The sequence below is a fragment of the Halichoerus grypus genome, chromosome 2 (genome assembly GCF_964656455.1).
Source record: "Halichoerus grypus chromosome 2, mHalGry1.hap1.1, whole genome shotgun sequence".
NCBI classification, from domain to species: Eukaryota; Metazoa; Chordata; class Mammalia; order Carnivora; family Phocidae; genus Halichoerus; species Halichoerus grypus.
Window position 1 is genome coordinate 105814267 of NC_135713.1, and position 21491 is coordinate 105835757.

At 37.0% G+C, this 21491-nt stretch overlaps 1 protein-coding gene across 1 annotated transcript in view; it reads right to left on the bottom strand.

The window, feature by feature from the left end:
* IPO11 (importin 11) overlaps positions 1-21491 on the bottom strand; it is a 217116-nt gene that overhangs the window by 114419 nt on the left and 81206 nt on the right. The window contains exons 17-21 of the mRNA XM_036070953.2: positions 14556-14589; positions 14005-14045; positions 12527-12643; positions 7859-7972; positions 2419-2534 (exon numbers count right to left, since the gene is read on the bottom strand). Of these exons, the coding sequence (XP_035926846.1) occupies positions 2419-2534; positions 7859-7972; positions 12527-12643; positions 14005-14045; positions 14556-14589 (422 nt within the window). The remainder of the gene's footprint in view (positions 1-2418; positions 2535-7858; positions 7973-12526; positions 12644-14004; positions 14046-14555; positions 14590-21491) is intronic.

The window sequence follows — 21491 nt, forward strand, 5'->3', positions numbered from 1 at the left end:
TCATCCCACTATAATACAAAAATCCATCTTCCTGCCCCCAGTTAAAATGGATGAAGTATCCCTGATGCTATTTAAACAAACAAACAAACAAAAAAACCCTACATAGGCTAAATCCCATCCCTTCTTGCCTCCAATTGTATCACTCCTGAGGCTCATCCATCCCTCTAGACCCTGCATCCCCCCACACCAGCCAACTGCTGCCCAATTTCTACACTCCTCTTCATAGTAAATGCTCCCGAAGTTGTCAATGCTCACAGTCTGTACTTAAATAATTTCAATTCTAACTTATTCTTACCACTTTACTGAAACCCCTCCTATCATCTCCATGGGCCAAATTCACTTCTTTGTACTCCTCTAACAAGGATAATCAGCAACATTTGACATAGCTGACCACTCTCTCTTTCAGGAAATATTCTCCTCTCTTGGCTTGGTCTTCCTGCTCTATCACTAGACAGCTCTTCTCTGTCACCTCTGATGTGACCTTGGAATCTGGGATTCTGACTGTTCCACACCTGCCCTTTCCTTCCTAGGCAATCTCAATGATTCTCGGGCTTTCAATGTCATATACAAAGTGCTAACCACTTTACAAACACTACCTCTTCCTCACAACAGCCATGTGAGGTAGGAATTATACCTCCTCATTCTACAGATAAGGAAACGGGAGTTTCACAGACAATGATTACACACCTAATGCAGTGGTGTAACTGGGATTGGCACCTACATCTGATTCCGAAGAGGTGTTCTAACTAAGAAAAATATATGAAGAAATGTGTACCCTGGTTCGATTTAAAGAATCTTAGCTATGAAGCAATTTGGCAAAACAAAAACAAAAGCAAAAAAAAGTCACAAGTACTCTAATGATTTCATTTTGTTTACATATAACTAAAAAGACCACTATTAACAGAGCAAGTACTTTTATTATTACCTGCTCAGGTAATCCTTAAAAAAATTTATAGACCTTTAATACACACATTAATATACTAAGTCTACTAATATATATACATATATGCTAATATATTGTTAAGTGTCTGAGTCTATCTCATTACTATAGCTAATATTTTTAGTTTTTCTAATAGTTAACATCATATAGATACATGTTTACAGAAATGTGCCAGAGACTAATGTTTTAATTTATAATCTAGAGTAGGGTTTGGCAAACTGTAGCTCATGGGTCACATTCAACCCACACCCTATTTCTGTAAATGATGTTTTACCGGAGCACAGCCATTTTATATACTATCTATGACTACTCTGGCACGAAAACAGCAGAGGTGAATAGTTAGGATAAGAGAACACATAGCCTGGAAAGCCTAAAATACTTATTGTCTGCTCCTTTACAGAAAAAGTATGCCAATAACTGATCTAGAGTACTCCATCCTGTACAAATAAAAATATATGAATATAAAAGGATTCAACACATGCTAATTTGCAATCAAACCATCCAAAGTCGTTTAAGTTCAAACAACATAACCCAGAAAATATGAGAAACCCAACTTGTGAATTGAATATCTACCTGTTTTAAAACTGTTCATGTAGTATTCTGCTATAGATCATTAATTTATAATTTGCACCAATTTCTAAAAATCAAAAAAATGTTCATTCCTAAACATCTAAGAAAATACTAAGGCAGGAAGGAATGAAGGGAGGAAGAGAGAGGAGGAAGAAAGGAAACCAGAAATGTTCACTTTTTCTATGGTTATTTCTGTGATTTTCATTTTTTAATTTCAATAGTTTATATATCAGAATGTTTAAGCCTTTCCTGTATTATAATTGGCCCTGCAGAAAATTGCTGCTATGCGTAAGATAAGCTTAGTAAAGCAAAAGGATTTTCTATGTTCTGGCACAGTTCCTCACATAGTGGTCAGTTACTACAGGTCTGTGGTACAGAGCCACCTCAGAAACAGAGTTTTTCCTTTTTACTTTTCAACATGACATACTACTCACTTGGTAAAATAATTAGTCAAGTCAAGACTAAGTAGCCTCAGCATTTGGGGCTGAGGTACAGTATCTCAATACTTACTGGGTAAGGTAGTAAGAGGCTGAAAAATAACTCAACACCCCCCAAAACATCCCATTTAACAGGCTGCAAGTTTTAAGTCATTTTTAGTTTTGAAAATTTATTGCGCTCTCCCCATTTTACATTTCAAATTCGCAAATATTAAATGCAGCCAAGTTCTTACTGAAATTTTCCCTTTGAACTTTGACTACTAAGAGCCTACACTGAGTGACAGCTGCCAAGAACAGATGGAGCTATTATGTTACCCAGTTCAGGGAAAGTGATTTCATGTTTTTGTTTTTAAATGCTGAATTTTTAAGCCCTGTTACATGACCTTTGCTTTATTGGCATGAGAGTATGGAAGGCTGGGGCGGGGGGGGGGGGGGGGGGGGGAATCCAGGGTATCAAATTTTTCCTCTTACCATAATTCTAAACCATCTTCCAGAAGATAAACATGTGGAGGCTGGGAAACATCTGTACTCAGTTGAATAACTGGGAGCAGGAAAGGGTACAGGTTCTTGCTGTCTGCTCCTAATCCCTATGGGAAGTATAAATAAAACTTAACATAAGACACTCTAAGATCCCACCCCCACCAAAAAAATAACCTATCATATAAAAAGGTCCTAAAACAAACTTATAAAAAATAAATCAATCAGATTTTCTGGGATGGTCCTAACTACAGCACTACTAAAACAAGGTTAGTTCTGTTTACAACTGAACAGCAAGTAGCAAAAAAATACTATTCAATTGCCTAATGGTAATAAAACCATGTACACCAAGGCTATAAACATCTGTTCGTTTTAAGAGATTCCACATATAAATTATTTCTCTTCTCTACTTAAAAAGTACTAACACTGCTATATTAAATTCTATAAATCATCTCTAAATGAACCCAATCAAAATGTTCATCAGTAAAATAACTGTATCATAGTACATTCATATTCCAGAATACTGAGCAGCCAATGAAAAAGGATTAGGCATGGAATGAAAACAACCTCAAAAATAATTACTAACTGGATTTAAAGGGCGCAAAAGTGTGTGTATAACAATTGCACAAGGTCCAAGAATTTTTAAAAATATCTACCTATATGCATATGAGATATATGCATAAAAATGTTTCTAGGGAGCATATAGAAAAAATTAACACTAATTAAATATGGGAAGGGGAAAAGGATGCTGGAAGAGGGTAAAAGAGATTCTTTCTTTGGTTTTGTAAGCTTTTTTTTTTTTTTTTAAGTGAACAATTTTTGCTCGTATTACTGACCCAAGAACACAAAGATGGAGGAAGAAGAGGGGGTTTTATCTCAAGTTCTAGTTTGCCTAGTAACTGTCTTACAGAGGTTGACTCAGGGAAGCACACTAAGTCTAAGCGCTCTACAAGAAAATGAAATAGATAAAAAGTCAATTTCTAATCCATAATAATCTCTCTAATCTGATAAACACAGAAAGGAAACCAATAAAGTATCAAACACCTCCCTTATTTAGGAAATAATTCAAATATCAATACAGTTTATAATAAATTACAGTGCAACAAAATCTACGTGTATTTATCTTCTACTCAGTTCCATCTTTATTAGTGGGGCAGCTACCTCAGTGGAAATACATAAAGTTTAATCCTTCAAAAAGTTTGACCCCTTCTGTAACTAAAAATCAGTTGAAAGACCTTATTAAAGATGTTTTTAAAGAAAGAGGATTATTAAAATGTCACAATTAACAAAGTAGTATACTGGATTTTAAAATTTAGTTTCATTTCAGTCTCTACAATTCAATCTTTAACAGAACAACAACACAAAGAACATTAAGATAAACCAGTCAAGTTCATTTTTATTATCAAGTAGACTTAAAATTTCCTAGAAAACTTAGAATCCATCTACTTACTTAGCACACATCAATAAGCACAAGATGCTAGCTTTAGACATATCAAAGTAAGCAACTGCTAAACATGTAAGAGTCTCTCGGGTCAAAGCCTGAAGACATTCACCTTTGTAGTCTAATGGCCTAAAGAATGTGTCCAATCCCAGATATTCAGCTTTAAATAAATTTGAACATTCTCTTGGCCCACAGTTATAAACTACAAAACATTGTCTGCAACACTATGAAATAATCATAATAGGACATTGTGTATAACACTACAAAAGCTCAAAAGTAAATTCAACAGTTATTAAAATTATCAGAAATGCTTCAAGGGGCAGAAATCATACTATACTATCATTACATAAGACAAAAGGGAAAATGAGGTGAAGGATACTCTGTACTATCTTTGCAACAGCCTATGAATTTATACTTATTAATATTTTTTTTTAGGTTAAGGGGAAAAAAAAAGAATACCCCCTAAATATTGGCATTCCCCAGGGTATTGTTTTTGATTGCCTTCTCCTGTGCCATCTGCATGCTGAAAATGTCCAAATCTGTTACCTCCAACCCTCAATCTCTGAACTCCAAACAGAGTGAATAGCTACAAGGACATCATCATCCAGAAGCCAGCTCAAACTCTTAAGCTGACCACTGAACCAACTCACTGTCTTCCTGAAATTGGTTCCTCTCCCTGCATTTCCAAACTCAAGTGACCTGAACCACTATCTACTTAGTGATAAATGGTATCTCAACCACCTCCTGGTTCCTCTTCTTACTCACCCAACATCTAAACAATCCTTCATTCTGTCTAGTATTTTTCAAATCTTTTCCCTTCTTTCTATCGCTTTTACTTCAGATCTACATCATCTCCTTCATGGTTAACAGAAAGTCTGCAACTACTTTCCTTGACCTTAGTTTTACTCCATTCCAAACCTTGCCCCCACTGGCGCCCTGATTACCTTTTTATGTCTACGGCCATACCACTCTGAACGCACCCGATCTCGTCTGATTACCTTTCTAAAATAAAAATAACACTCCTTGCTCTGAACTTCAGGAGATGTTCTTTTGGTCTTCCTGACCCTAAAGCCAAGCTGTGTACTATGTCCCAGCTACACCAAACAGCATTAGCAATACTATGTTAACATCCGGAGAAAGCTGACAGATTTAATGCATGCATTTACTACTGTTCTCTGTCAAGAACCACTGAAAGAAACTAGGAGGATGTGCCTTAAAGACCTATAACCATAAGTACAAAGACAGCATAAGAAAAATAAAAGCTGGAAAGACAAGTGGTAACTGACTTAGCAAACTTGGAAAACCAAGGAAAACCAAAGCTCGAAGCCAGCAGTAAAGTAGCGGCAAGAAGCAGCCTGATTTACATTACAGAAACACCAAAAGAGTCAAAAACTGGTAGTGCGAGGTACTTTGGTTTGGGAAGGGGGAGGTTAAAGGTCAGGTACGAAAACTAAGAGGGCCTCCAGAAAGTGTTCACAAAGCAGCTTGATGCCAAGATTTCATGCAAGTCCACAAACAAACCAGTGGCCCTGTTAGATCGATAAGATAAAGCAAATGCTCTCAAGACAGTGAGACAGGGAGACACTAGGTAATCAAAAGGAGCGATACTATATGAGAACAGGGAGCTATAAACATGCAAGATGCAGGAAACTGAAAGATTTTTTTTACTGAGGAAAGACCTCAAAAAATGTGGATCATCCCCTACAAAACAACCCAGGTAGATTATATCCTAGAGGAAAAATTCACAATTAGTAAGTTTCCCATACATTTTCAACACTCACAATCAGCTTTTTAGTGCCCTAAATTTATATAGACAAAACGTTGATGATTCTTGAAAAGCTGGGTGATAGTTCCCTAAGGATGACTGATTATACTGTTCTTCCTTTTTCTGTGTACGCTTCAAATTTTTCACAGGTTAAAAAAATTATAATAATAACAAAAGCAGGTGGTCAAGGATCAAAGGATGATCTCTTTAGTCAGAGACTACTAGTCTGGGTTCCCAGAATATAAAAAATGAAATGAAAACAAAAACATACCACTAATGTTTCCCTGTTAAGTTTGAAAAGCTCAAGGATGGCAGTGTTATCTACAAAATGCAACTTAACAATAACCCTTAGTATAATCTCATATGACTGAAAAACACATTTTAAGCTACAGTCTCAACTTTAATATTAAACGTTGTATGCCTTCTTCAAGAAGGGTGGATGACCACTTGGCTGGAAACCTGCACCTTTGGCCTAAACAAAAACACAGGGTACAGAACAGTCATGATTAAAGGAAAAGGCCCTACACTATACTCTATAAACATTCCCTGTAGGTTACTCTGGCTTCCTAACACTTCCTGAGGTGACATTGCCTAAGGAGACAAGAGAAGCTGGTTTTTTTCACACCTCGGTCACAAAACTCTCAAACTGAACCTAAAAACACATTTTGGCAGAGATATAATGCAAAAAATGTGGGATCACTCTTCGTTCTATTACTTATGAGAGCAGTAACCTTATCCTAGCCTTTGTATCCTCCTCTGTAAAAGGGATGTAATCGTCACAGAAGATCACGAGAATTAAATGGTAGATAAGAAGAGATGCTACATGAGACAGTTATTAAAAAGAAAGTGCTTTAAAAAATTTTTTGTATCACTATTCATCTATCTGAAACTGCCTTATGTAGGAATTTATAACTGTAAAACTCACCCATAAATATTCAAAAAAAGTGTTAGGGTGCCTGAGAAAGGTTTTTTAAAAACTAGTGTTAAAATGTTTTTGCCCCAGTTTTTAACTTACTAGAAAATTGTCAAGTAGTAACTATTAACTTAGCGATCTCCCCATTGGAAAATCTATCATACTTTGGGGCAAGGCCAATAAAAATCACTTGAGCACACCTGGATCCAGATATTCTCAGACTTGGCATTAAGCTCTTCCCTCTCTATCCTCTCACCATCAGAATATAATTCACTATACCCATTCAAATGACACCTACACAGTCCGGTTCACTCTGAAATTTTAGATTTTTCTCTACCCTCTGCACAACCTCAACACCTCAAAGTCAAGATGTCCAAAATCATATTCACTCCTTCCTTCAAAATTAAGTCACCTGTTTCCCTACCTTCCCAACTGATGAAAGGGAAAATTTTTATTTTAAATCACAAAAAAGGAGTGAAAATGGAGAGTAAATTTATGCAAAAAAGCCCTGAATACCAAGGAAAGTGCATGGAAAGTACAATGGACTGCACAAATCATGAGTCACGGGAGACTGCTACATCCACGAAAGAAAACGTCTTTAAAACCATGAGAGACTCTTAACTATAGATAACAAACTTCAGGATGCTGAAGGGGATGGGGTAACTGGGTGACGGGAATTAAGGAGGGCACGTGATGTCACGAGCACTGGGTGTTATATGCAACTGATGAATCACTGAACACTACATCAAAAACTAATGATGTACTATATGTTGGCTAACTGAATTTAAATTAAAAAAAAAAAAAGTAGAGAGTATTTTCCAGATGTCAAAAAAAATCCAAAGTCAACACACAGAAGTCGTTTTTAAAACTGTTTAGATCACACATGAAAAAGACATAAAGTGAGAGGCCTTTCACTACATTAAAATAAACCACAGGCAAACAATGAATAATTAAAAAAAAAAAAAAAAAAGCCAAAAACCCTAGAATCTTAAGTACAGAGAACTGGTGGTTGCCAGAGGGGAGGTGAGTAAGAAGACTGGTGAAATATAAAAAAGGGATTAAGAGGCACAAACTTCCATTTTTTAAAAAAAATAGGTCCCAGAGGTGAGAAGTAGACCATAGGGAATATAGTCAGTAATACTGTAATAAAAGTGTACAGTGACAAGTGGTAACCACCCTTACTGTGCGAGCACTGGGTAATGTACAGGACTGCCAAACCACTATGTTGTACACCTGAAACTAACACTGCATGTTAATCAGACTTCAATTAAATATATATATATATATTAAATTAAGGAACTGGGAAGTAACTTACCTGAACAAGATGAATAAGTGTTGTCAGAATAGCACATCTCAACATATTGTGCTCTTCACTCTGCTTCCAAAGAAGAGGCAAATACTGTACCAGACATCCTACATATGGTCGTATCTATCACAACAGAAGTAGGGGAAGCAAAAGAACTGTATTAGGAAAGAAGGCAATTTCCTTCAAGAAACAATGACACAACACTATTAAGTCCCAGGCAGGAAATATTTAATATTTACTAAATGAAAGGTATTATGCATATATCTTTTTAAAGATAAATCAGATCTTACCCAGAGACATACAGCTCTATGGTAAATATTTTTAAAGAATTTAAATAAGTACCAGATTTACTGCATGAATTAAAATTTAGGAAAACAACATAACACAGCCAGGTATCTATAGTTTAAAAGAAAATGCTGCTATATCCTGAATCTTTTTTTAATAAAACAGCTTACCTAACTAGCAATACCACTGTTTTAGAAAGTTGGCATTAACTCATACATTTGACAATTATCTGGCGGCACCTTCCAGAGAACAAGGCAGCAGAAATAAAGAATGTAAAGGCAGACGTAGAGACCCTTACACTGAGAACAGTCAGTAGGATGACAAAGGTGTACGGGAGGTGCAGCGAGAACCCTGAACAAAATCCTTTATAAAGGACACAATTGTTAAGACCACAGGAATTAAGTTAACCAGTTTTAAAAATATACCCTGAGACACAGTACAGCTTGACAGTGAGTTTCTTAAAAAATAAAACGGATCTACACTGAAGCTGGACAGTGCTCCAGTCTCTCGGTTCGTGGTTACAGTATCTGCAACTGCTCTGATGACAGTAAGCTTCGTGATAAACAGAAATACCAGGCCCTCACAACTTCAGTAATATCTTTTTCAATCCCATGGATTAAAATTAGAAACTGTTCCCCAAAAAAGTGAGAGTTTCCTTTTTTTTGCTTATAAAAATCACACACTAAAAGGGTAGTAGATAATGTGTAGAATTTCTTGCCCCTTAGGATACGAGGGAGGCTAGAGAAAGACAAGAAGTTAAATGTTTGCCCAAATATTTCAGTGAGATAAAATTGAAAAAAATATTATGAGACTCTTTATTATGTATCACCTTACTTTCAAATTTTGACTCATACTATTATTTACTGAGCACTTAATCTTGCTAAGTTCTATCTTAAAGATCACTCCAATTAGCTTTCAAAGCAGGACAATTAGTATGTAAAACCACAGGTTTCAAACGACTTGACTCATTCATACTTAACTAAAAACAGTATATAACAGCATATTCTACTGACACAGAAAATAAACTGATTTTGGTTTTGATATTCAAGTGAGAACCCTTTCAAGGAAGGGCACAAAGGGAGTATATGCTATTAATTATAGATAAGGTAGGAATTAAAATCCAAGTACCTAGGTACATTTGCAAGTCATAAAATATTTACACCCCAAACTTAGCTGTACATTTGAATTTATGATGTTCTAAATTAAAATTAATGCTTCAAAAACAGAATTTCAATAATCACCCACAGAGTTACTGTTGCAAAACACATCCCCCAAAAATGGGGGCAAAGGGCTGGGGATTAGCAAAAAGAGTGAGGACATGAGAGTCAAACACATTGCCTTAGGCTAAAAGGGAGGAGGTTAAAAAATACATTACTGGGACAACTGAGGAAACTTGTTATGGACTTGATATTAGATAACAGTACTAATTAATGTTAACTTCCCTGAGTCTAATCATGGCTATGGTTAAGAAAAGGAGAAGTCTCGGGGCGCCTGGGTGGCTCAGTCGTTAAGCGTCTGCCTTTGGCTCAGGTCATGATCCCAGGGTCCTGGGATCTAGCCCCACATCGGGCTCCCTGCTCTGCGGGGAGCCTGCTTCTCCCTCTCCCCCGCACCCCCACTTGTGTTCCCTCTCTCGCTGGTCTCTCTCTGTCAAATAAATAAATAAAATCTTTTAAAAAAATAAAAATTTAAAAATAAAAAAAAAAAGAAGAGGAGAAGTCTAATATTTTGGGGTGAAGTGCCATGAGACTTGAAACTAAAATTCAAATGGTTTAACAACAACAATAATTTGTATATGCACATAGATTAAAAAAAGAGCAATATAGTAAAATGTTAGTAACTGATAAAACTAGATGAAGGATATATGGGTATTATTTACTGCTGAAATATGTCAATGAAAATATATGTAAAAAAAAAAAAATAGCCTATACGTAATTCTGAAAATGGTTATACTCTATGGCTTTTTAGGGTAGGCCACTATCAACTATTTGCTCAACATCTAATAAAACACATGGAATTAAGAACATTTTCTAGACATCAGGCTATAAAAGAAACTAAACTATCAGCTTAATACAAATGAGATGAAAAGTACACTACATGCACTCATCTTTTGGCACCTCCACTCAAAAAGAAAACAGAACAGAATGCAGGGGAATACTATGAGAAGTACAGTCTTAGGAGTTAGTTCATCACGTATAGTGAGGTATCCACTTTCCTTTGTTAACATGTTACTGAAAATGTGAAAATCAAGTATGTGAGAGCCTAACAAATGTTTTAACAAGGGTTCCATCCAAAGGGGATTTAAAAAAGGAAGTACCCAATGACACCTCATGTTTTAGATCTAATTTTCACAAAATATTTAATATTTCACACAGGCCCTTTAATTTTGTCCTTTTCTTCAGAAATATGTAAGTTTAAAGAATGTCTGCCTGACACCCAAACCTGATGATCACCTATTTTTTTCTATGTACTTATGGGATTGCTGCTATGGAATAATTTAATTTTAAGTTTTCAGCTGCTTTTTCAAAAAGCAGAGAAAATGTGATTTTTAAGTAATTGCACATTAATAGTATTAAGATGGCAACTTCACTGAAACTTCACAATTAAACCATTATGTGTCATCTCACTGTTGTAAGATGGCTCAAACTATTATTTATTGACAAAAATGAAATTTAGCACACAAAAGATAGATCAATGATATATACATGAGGGAGCTGTTCAAAGCTTAACATAGGAAAGCTCAACAGACTACTGAAAATATTTTTCATAACCACTTCCTGAGTTCTGAAAACAGAAAATACTACTGGATAACTCTATCTCATTATTTACTGATGATAGAGTCATCTGAGTTGCTGAGGCTATTTGTGTTCTGAAAGGCAAATATGGATAAAAGGACAAAAGCACTTCTACATTTACTAAGCATGAGGAATTTCAACCTGGGATAAAAAGATTAAGAGATCTGGGAAGATGTAAGTAAGAAAATTCATTACCACAAAAAGAAATCTTTAATAAATTTCCATTAGCCAGATGATATCTAAATAAGATTATAAAAAATGGCCAAACCTTGTTTCTAAAATCAACTTTTGTAAATGAACAACAATTTATTGTATTTGTATAATGATCTAAAGCATACTGCACATTTATAATAATTTCATACTTAGGAAACCTTGTGAGTTTGGTGATTTCAGAATTATCTTTATTATTTTATACACAATGACACAAAGTTAAAGACCTTACCGAAACTAAATAGCAGAGACAGGCACCTGAAATGAGTTTTAGAGCTTCAATTAACTATCTGTGTGATCAAAATCTCTCAATATTCTCTGTAAGCCAATACCAAAATGAAATAATGTAACTAATGTAATAAGAATCCCAGGTGCTAAGAAAATTGTAAGATAATACTATTTTTAGACACTCGGACCTGTATCTGCTGCAAGTGATTAACAGAGACTCAAAACTTCTCCTGGACTTGCATGGTGACTGCATCGGTAATACCACTAAGATGTATGTACTTTAACAAATTCCTTAAAATCTCCAACTATTTGAGATAATAAATTCCAATCCTCACCCAAAGGTTTCTGTGAGGATTAAATGAGAAATATATGCAAATGACTCAGCACAGACATTTTTAATTTGTCCTTATCCAGTAACTGACAGCAAGTCTCATCAGTTGCTTTAGAATTGAAAAACAAGCTCAAGGTATCAGAATTCACTAAAAGATCCAGGAACACACTTCGAATCTGTGGATATGAACTCAGTTATCCTTCCCTAGTATCTCACAGATTTACTTCAGTACTTTTCAAACAAGGATATGCAGTGGTGAACTAGGATATGAGAAATTACTAGGATAATTAGAGGGAAGATTCTTGGATTATCAATTTTTCACACAAATTAGGAGACAGAGAAGCTGAATAATTTAACAGTTTAATAATATACCTGTTGAAAACTTTACATAATCTTTTTTATATTAAACTAAACATGTACATAATGTAGACCAAACTGTAAAACACATTTAATTTTGAAGGTAAGAACTGACCTCTGAGAATATTTGCATCTGTTGATACACGTGTGGTTATGTCCTCAAACACAATGAATTTTAAGAAGTTTTATTAAGTATAAACTGGATTTACTAAGAGATACAAAATTCTGCATTCTAAACACCTTCATATTACTGATCCCATTTTTAAATTTTAGATTTTAACTTTCTCAAGTCATTTTTTGAAAACTCAAGTACACGTCAATATAACCGAAACCACAACCATATAGATTATAAGCATTTTAATGCATATTTTAACTTTTAAACAATGTACATAAAGCAAAAACATCAATGCATTCTACACATACTCTACTCACCTCTCTGACATTTATTTTAATGTTTTACAACAAATTTACCTGTATGTTGACTCTTTCAATCACACAAGAAAGGACATGCAAAACATGCATCTTTGTGTCACATTCTGTAACTTGCTGCAGTAGCTGAAAAAGTAGTGTGAACATGGTTTCCAAATACTGCAGGGAAACAGAAATAAAAGGGGGGGTCAGAATAGAAACAGAAATATCTTCACAAACAGAATTAAGAAAATTAAATCAAAATCTCAAAGCAATAAACAGCAATCAACCAAAACCTCAGCATTACCTAAATAACTTCAAATTGTTCAAGTTGCCAATATTTAGGACGGTGATTCTTTTTTCTTTATTATTGCTCAATGGGTCCATTTGAGAATTTAATTCATCCAAAAACACAATAATGTTTTCAGAGGAAAACTGTGTCTCAACTTTGTGTTTACACTTTATACCGCTAACTAAACTGCGAATAGTGTCTCTCTTATCTTTGCCCTTACATATATGCCTATTGCCAATCACAGAATGTTTTGTTTTGCAAATTCTACTCGTTAAAGCAAAAGGAATATCAATAACTATACTTGCATACCAGCTCTCTGATGTGGCCCTTAACATATGCTGCATGGAGATAACAATTTCTGTACATATATGTTACTCAAAGAATGACACGATATTATTAGGAATTAGAAAACAAGTATCCCATGTCTGGCTATTAACTCTTTCCTATGTTACAAAATTACAGTAGGAATTAACAAATCACAGGATGCCAGATACTTACATAAAACAAACATGTGACCTTCCATATAGTTTACTTACTTTTAGGAAGATTTCGAAAACATATTTATTTCATCCAAAAATACCTAATGATTCTTTTACTAATGAAAAACCTGGCTCTATAAGCTTCTCCATGTATGACCTACACAAGAAGTACAGATAGACATTTTATCATATTAACTTTCTTCTTGCCCAGTTTTTTTTTTTTTTTTTTTTTTAAGAGAGAACGAGAAAGAGAGAGGAGAAGCAGAGGGAGAGAGAATCTTAAGCAGGCTCTACACCCACTGCGGAGGCCGACTCCAGGCTTGATCTCATCACCCTGAGATCACAACCGGGGTGGAAACAAAAGTCGGATGCTTAACCGACTGAGCCACCCAGAGGCCCCTGCACAGTCTTCTTAAGAATCAGTACTACCGGGGCGCCTGAGTGGCTCACAACAAACAAACAGATGAGGATAACCTAAGGAGTAAAAGTAACAGACGCAGATAAAATGAAACTAAATGTTTTATAATTGTGAAAAAGAAAAAAGTTTATCAACTCCAGAACAGTTAAGATAGCTAAACAAAAATAAGCAGAATAAAAATAAAGCTATGAATCAAAATTACCAATACAATTACTTCCAAAATAATCCAATATACTTTTAAATTTGGCTTTAATCAACAACAGATACATATAATTTCAGTTATAAAATAACACTTAATATTCAAAGGACATAAGCAGAAATTGTTATCAATCTTAAAAATAAATATTCTTACCGGTAGAAACTGATCTGTTCTAAATTCAAAATCATCAACAGGTAAAGAGTAGTTAAGGAATACTGAGAATATATGAGATATATCTGAATAAAATATGTCTAAAAACCAAATAAATAAGCCATTCAAAAACTACATTTTAAACTAACAAATTTTACAAAAAAATTAACAATTTAAATGTGTTGCTAAAATTCTTCACAATGAAGTATTTTTTTAAAAAAAGATTTTATTTATTTATTTGAGAGAAAGCACAAGTAGGGGGAGGGGCAGAGGGAGAGGGAGACAAATAGACTCCCTGCTGAGCAGGGAACCCAATGCGGGGCTCCATCCCAGGACCTTGGGATCATGACCCGAGCTGAAGGCAGATACTTAACTGAGTGAGCCACTGAGGCACTCATGAAGTATATTTTTTTAAGACTTTATTTTTAAGTAATCTCCACAGCCAACATGGGGCTCGAACTCACAACCCCAAGATCAAGAGTCGCATGCTCTATCGACTGAGTCAGCCAGGTGCCCCATCACAAAGCAGTATTTTTAAATTCTTTAAAGGATATTTAACTTCAGTGTTGTAGCTGTTTCAATACGGACCTAAAAAAAAAAGTACATTATTAGTTTTTAATAATTCTAGAGCTACTAAATATCATTAATATCAAATGGCAAAAGAATTTATTCCAAATCACTTTCTTTACTCTTTTTGTTAATATTTAAGCCACAGAGCAAATTATCATCTGGGAATAAAAGAATATTCCTCTTACAAAGAGTTGAAAAGAAAAAGTAAAAAGTCCCATCTTTCTCAGTTCCCCATAATTTATTTCAAGAGACTTTAATCCAGGGGGTGCTTCCAGGAAAAAAATAATTTGCCATAAGTGTGTAGAGGGGGTGGGACTGAGAGAACAGTACGAAGGGGTTGCCACAGGGAAAGAGAAGGTTGAGATCAGAGAGGACAGATAGGCAAATGGGCTGGGGCCGGTGAAGCTGGAAGATGTTCAGTGTGAAGAGTGAGGGAGGAGAAAAGTAGTAAGAGGAGGGGAGAGGAGGAGGAAGAACACACATTCCCATCTGCCACCTCCATTACAGGAAATCCTTGAACTATCCAAAGATATATTCCAAGATTTTCTAAATCCCAAAGTTCACAAATACACAAAGATTTGTACAAGCTCCTGACCTTCCCAAATCTTATTTTCTTCGTTTATCAGCATGTTCCCTGGGCAAATCACATCAGGACATCTTAATCTCCCCATTATTTTCTTTCAAGTGTTACCTGTGATTTGGTCAGCTCAACTGGCACAGGCTACCATACCCAGAGTTTCCACGAAAAGTAACATGAACTCAAGCCATGACTAAATTCTATATTCTACTCTGTAAAACAATATACCTAAAACATTCATTTCCCAGCTGAGAGTCATTATTTTCTTAGATGCTACACTTACTGTACCTGAAATAGCAACTGGCTTTTTCTCGGCAGCCATTTTTCAAAGAAAGTTTTAACCATTTTACAGGAGCTTCTGAAGTTCTGAGAGGCTGATTAGGCATGTTCACCAAATATTAAGCACTCTACTGTCAAATCCACAGATCCAAGAGCCTACAGTGCAGATGTCTTCTTGCCTGCCTTTACTTTTTATTCACTATCTCTAAAGGCAATGTGAACATTTTCAGACTTTTAAATGATGTAACAAATTTGCTGATTGTCTAATACATGCAAAGCACCATGCCAAGCGGTCTACCATGAAATGACCTAATGAAAACAAGGTATACTTGTGTGATTAAAACTATTCAATAAGGAACTATTATCTCCCAGGCAATGTGTTGGATGCTGCAGAAAAAAGCTTTAAGAAAGATCTAGTCTTTGCCCTCAGAGAACTTACATTCTTGAAGGGTACCAGACACCCAGATATTAAATAATTATCAATAAAAATGTCAAACTTGAAAAGCTTAAGAACAGGATAATCCCCTTGAGGACATGGACTGGCTGGTCATCTTTAAATTGTCATCATTTAGGGGCACCTGGGTGGCTCAGTCGTTGAGCGTCTGCCTTCGGCTCAGGTCATGATCCCAGGGTCCTGGGATCGAGCCCCGCATCGGGGAGAGCCTGCTTCTCCCTCTCCCTCTGCCCTTCCCTCTGCTTCTGTTCCCTCTCTCGCTTTGCCTCTGTCAAATAAATAAAATCTTTTAAAAAAATAAAAATAAGTAAAAAAATAAATTGTCATCATCTAGTATAGTGGGAGGCATACAGCCAGCACTGTGTAAATAATTAAATTCACAAACAACAGGACATAAAACCCCCCAAAAAGAAAAATGGCAATCAAACTGCCAGCACTCTAACCTTTAATTCTCTTGATTTTTTTGCCACGAAAGGACCACAGATGCACCTAACTCATACCCGACATCTACACAAGTACAGGAACTGAAAGAGGCATCGGAATAAAAACTGTGTTTTCCTACCTAACAAAGGGAAGTCAGTGTAGTATTACATTGAGAGGAAGAGATGAAATGGTATGAGATGACTTGCCTGCACTCTAGTTTAACTCCAAAAACAGGAAGCCAAATTAGGAGGGAAAACAAAAAGCCCACAAAGTTTAAGAAAACAGAGGCGCATTTAAAATATGACAAAAATAAGAACAAAATTAGCCATTCCTGAGCTATAAAAGAAAGAGGAAGTAATTACCACAGAGACAGTATGAATTTCACAGTGATTCATAAGTAATGGGGAAAAAGTCAAAACCCAAATTTATAGAATAAAGAGCTAGGGAATGTGATAGAAGTAGAAGAGATCTAACAATTCCTAGGACACTAATTGTTCAATAAATACTTGCTAGTAAATGCAAGAAAAGAAAAGAAAACAAAGTACTCTAAACATGACTTTTCATAGAATAAATCCCTCCGAAGGAGAATTAAATCCCAAGTATCCAGAAATGGATCCAGACTGCGTGAACTCAGCCTACGAGTCTATCCTAACTCCCGCTGAAATCTCAGAAAACTTCTGAAAATTTAACAAGCTAATTCCTTTACTGGGGCAAAGAAGTACCATCAAAGTATAAGAAACATTGGAGGGATCCAAGAAAGCATGAGAGCAAAGGAGAAATGAAGGAGAAGACACCAGAGGTCAGCCCTACTGCCAAAGAGGATTGCTATAAAAGAAAAAATAATCAGATACTCACATGCCCTGCTTCAGTGACAGTGACCCTTGGAAGAACTGTCAAAATGACTAATCTGAATTCCACACTTGAACTAGCTCAATGCCTCACCGCTTCCACAGCCTGCCCGTAACAGTAAAGGCCATCCACACACTAAAACAGCCTGGTGCAGGGACCAGAAAGAAATGGCAGTGTCTCAGGGACTGAAGACCACCAGGAAAATGTAAATAAAGTTAAGAGGAAAGAATAAAGTAATATGCTAAAGAGAAACAGAATAATGACTTTATAACATAACTATTTAAGAGAGCCCTCCTCATTCCTGGATTCTCTTTATCCCAATCTCCCAATTCTTTCAATAAACATTATTTAAGGCTTGACTCCATGCTAGGCATAATGGATACTAACATAAGTAATATTACCCTACACATTTGTACTATTACTACTTGCTACTAGTATGCTGATTTTTTTGCTCTCCTCCACCATAAAGTCAAGATCATTCGATTACACTATTTGATGTATTTCTCCTGAAATACATGTGTAAAGTAAGTTTCCTGAAAGGATAAAAATCATGTTCAATTTATTCATCTCCTTTTAAGAAAAAAAATTCTAAAGCTCATTTTACTCTAAAAAATTGAGATATAACTGACACATAACATTGTATTAATTTCAGGTTAAAGCTCATTTTCATATATTCTAAGCACCAGACATACCAGTGTAAACCTAAAACTGACTACAGGAAACTTACTCAAGTTTCCTTTCTTCTGGTTTTAGCGTGGCCTAATAATCTGATGTCTCAAACACAGATTTTTATTGATATTTCCTTTGGAAATTATATTTACTGAATGTAACTGAAAATTCATTCTGTGAAGACACAGACTACCCCCAGAGTTTAAAATCTATAGCAGTGTTTTTGAGGCACAAATAATGGACAAACAAAAAAACAAAATCAAAATGGTAAGACAGAATGAGTGGCAGAAATGGGAGAACCATGAAAGGCGCAAGAATGGAAAAAATTTCAATGCACCCTTAAAATACGTCTGCCCGATCCCAGCTGTTCCTCTACACTCAGGGTTTGCTGCAGTTCTGTACATGCCACTAAAAGTCTGTTCTTAACACCATTAACTGCCTTTCCTTCTTGAAAATTTGCTGTTTCTACAGTGGTAGTCAGCCTGCCCATAAAAATGTCCATTTCTTTGCTTGAGAGACAATCCCACCACCTTACTTCCAAACTATAAATATTCTGGTTGCACCCAAATTCACATTTCACATAGCCTTTTATAAGGGTGAAAGAGTATGCCAATGCTAATTTTTTAGTAGCTTACTGCTCGTGGTATTGAAGGCTGCATAAATAACTGAAGTTAAACTTGCAAAAAAAAATTTGTAATTTCCAAAATTTAAAGACATAACTGGCTCAAAGGCCTTACAAATCAAAAATGCTTAGTATATTAATCAAATATTCTGGTTAGTAATCATCTGGGGTAGTACAAAAAGAAGGTTCTCCTCACCTAAAATTTAGTCACTCTAATTCACTATAGTGAATAGCACTACAGTAATAGCATAGTGTATAGCACTGTTGTCCTTATAAAAAAATAACAAAAATGGAACCACAGTTCCTATCACATTCAAAAATAAATTCTAGATAAAGAACCAAGGGTAAAGAAAGGGATTAAACAATGAACAAAAAGAACAAAACAGAAATCTGATTGCACTAAAATTAAAAACCTTTGCTCAATAAAAACACAACAGAATGAGAGTGGAAAGATAGCGATTCAACTGCATTTGGAAGGCTTTACTTCTTCAATATTTGAAATATTTACGGAAAATTATTACAATGAAAATATGGACACTGGGGAGCGAGCATATAGGTACTTGTTGTGTTAGTCACTGAATTTTTCCTTTTCTTTCATATAATTCTTTTTTTTTTTTAAAGACTGTATTTATTTGACAGAGAGAGACACAGTGAGAGAGGGAACACAAGCAGGGGGAGTGGGAGAGGGAGAAGCAGGCTTCCCGCTGAGCAGGGAGCCCAATGTGGGGCTCGATCTCAGGACCCTGGGATCATAACCTGAGCCAAAGGCAGACGCTTAACAGCTGAGCCACCCAGGCGCCCCTGGCCTCTGGTATTCTAAGATTTATGGGGCCCTGTACTATCTGAAGAAGTTGCTTTCTCCAGTTGCTGCACTATTTCTACTCTGTCATAGCCAGTCTTAAAAATAATATGACCATAAGATTTGGAAGCCACACAACCACAGTTGCTCAAGATTAAATCTACCCCAACACCGAAACAGCAATACTCAAGCAAGAGAATATAGATTATGAAAGCCAGAGAACATTCTGATCCATTAATATCTATCTACCTACCTACCTACCTACCTATCCACACATGCATGTGTACATGTATGTATATATGTCTGTATGTTTGTACCCTGCTGTCTATGCATGTATGTGTCTGAAGTGTCTTCCGTCATTAGCCAGCATTTCTCACAAGCTGAAATAAAAGTAGTATATCCTATATATATCAAAAAGCCAAAGTGTGCAACATTAACTTGGTACCTTACTAAACACAGTCTTTTGTTTGTTTATTTTAAAGCTGAGAAGTTTTTTTTTTTGATGTAGTGTTCCATGATTCATTGTTTGCATATAACACCCAGTGCTCCATTCAGTACGTGCCCTCCTTAATATCCATCACCAGGCTAACCCATGCCCCCACCCCCCTCCCCTCTAGAACCCTCAGTTTGTTTCTCAGAGTCCACATTCTCTCACGGTTCATCTACCCCTCCGATTCCCCCCTTCACTTTTCCTCTCCTACTATCTTTTTTTTTTTTTTTAACATAAAATGTATTATTTGTTTCAGAGGTACAGGTCTGTAATTCATCAGTCTTACACAATTCACAGCGCTCACCACAGCACATACCCTCCCCAATGTCTATCACCCAGCCACCCCATCCCTCCCACCCCCCACCACTCCAGCAACCCTCAGTTTGTTTCCTGAGATTAAGAATTCCTCATATCAGTGAGATCATATGATACATGTCTTTCTCTGATTGACTTATTTCGCTTAGCATAATACCCTCTAGTACCATCCACATCATTGCAAATGGCAAGATTTCGGTTTTTTGATGGCTGCATAATATTCCATTGTATATATATCACCACATCTTCTTCATCCATTCATCTCTTGATGGACATCTTGGCTCTTTCCACAGTTTGGTCATTGTGGACATTGCTGCGATAAACAATGGGGTGCACGTACCCTTTAGGATCACTGCAGTTGTATCTTTGGGGTAAATACCCAGGAGTGCAATTGCTGGGTCGTAGGGCAGCTCTATTTTCAACTTTCTGAGGAACCTCCATACTGTTTTCCAGAGTGGCTGCAACAGCTTGCATTCCCACCGACAGTCTTACTAAACACAGTCTTAAGAAGTAGTAACAAGGACGGGGGGAAAGATGGCGGCGGAGTAGGGGACCCTATTTCAATTGGTCCCCGGAATTGAGCTGGATATCTACCAGACCACTCTGAGCACCCACGAAATCAGCCTGAGATATAAGAAGATCTGGATCTCTACAAAGAGAATATCGCAGGCGGTTGGTTTTGAAGTTCGAAGCGGGGAGCCGTGATTCCACGGGCAGATATCGGAGGATAAACAGCAGCGGGAGGGTGCCTGGCCGTGGGGATCCTACACCTCCGGTGAGCGAAAGCCTAGCTCGCTCGGGACGGGCACAGACTCGCAGACCGGTAGCGGCGGGGAAAGGACTTTAGGGCAGCCCCCGGGGCAGAAACCCGGAGCAGCGGGGTCGCGCCTGCGAACTGCAGCCCCCGGACGGAAACCCGGAGCGGCGGGGTCGCACATGCGAACTGGGAGCGTCTGGCAGTTTTAGAAGCACAAAGGGCAGAGACGAGCCCCGACCTGGAGGCAGGATTGGGGGCGCTGCGGAGGGGTGCACAACCCAGGACTGCAGTTTATAGCAGCACGGACAGAAACGGAGACGGTGTGGCCTGGAGAGCTCACTGAAGAACAGACTGCGGTCTCTCTGCTCTGAGGCAGAGGGTTGGAAACGGTCTCTTCTGCTCTGACTCACAGAAGGGAAAGCCGCCAGAGAACAAAAGCCCCAAAGACTGATTCCCACTGAGCCCATCCCCCGCCACAGGAGGGCAGGGCAACTCCGCCCAAACAGGGTTGCCTGAGTAACAGCGCGGCAGGCCCCTCCCGCAGAAGACAGGCTGGGAAAACAAGAGGCCAGCAACCCTAAGGTCCCAAGAAAACAGGTGCATCTTGCTTGGGTTCTGGTCAATAATTTGGACTCTATACATTCCCTCAAACACCCATCAACAGAATGACCAGGAGGAGGAGCCCC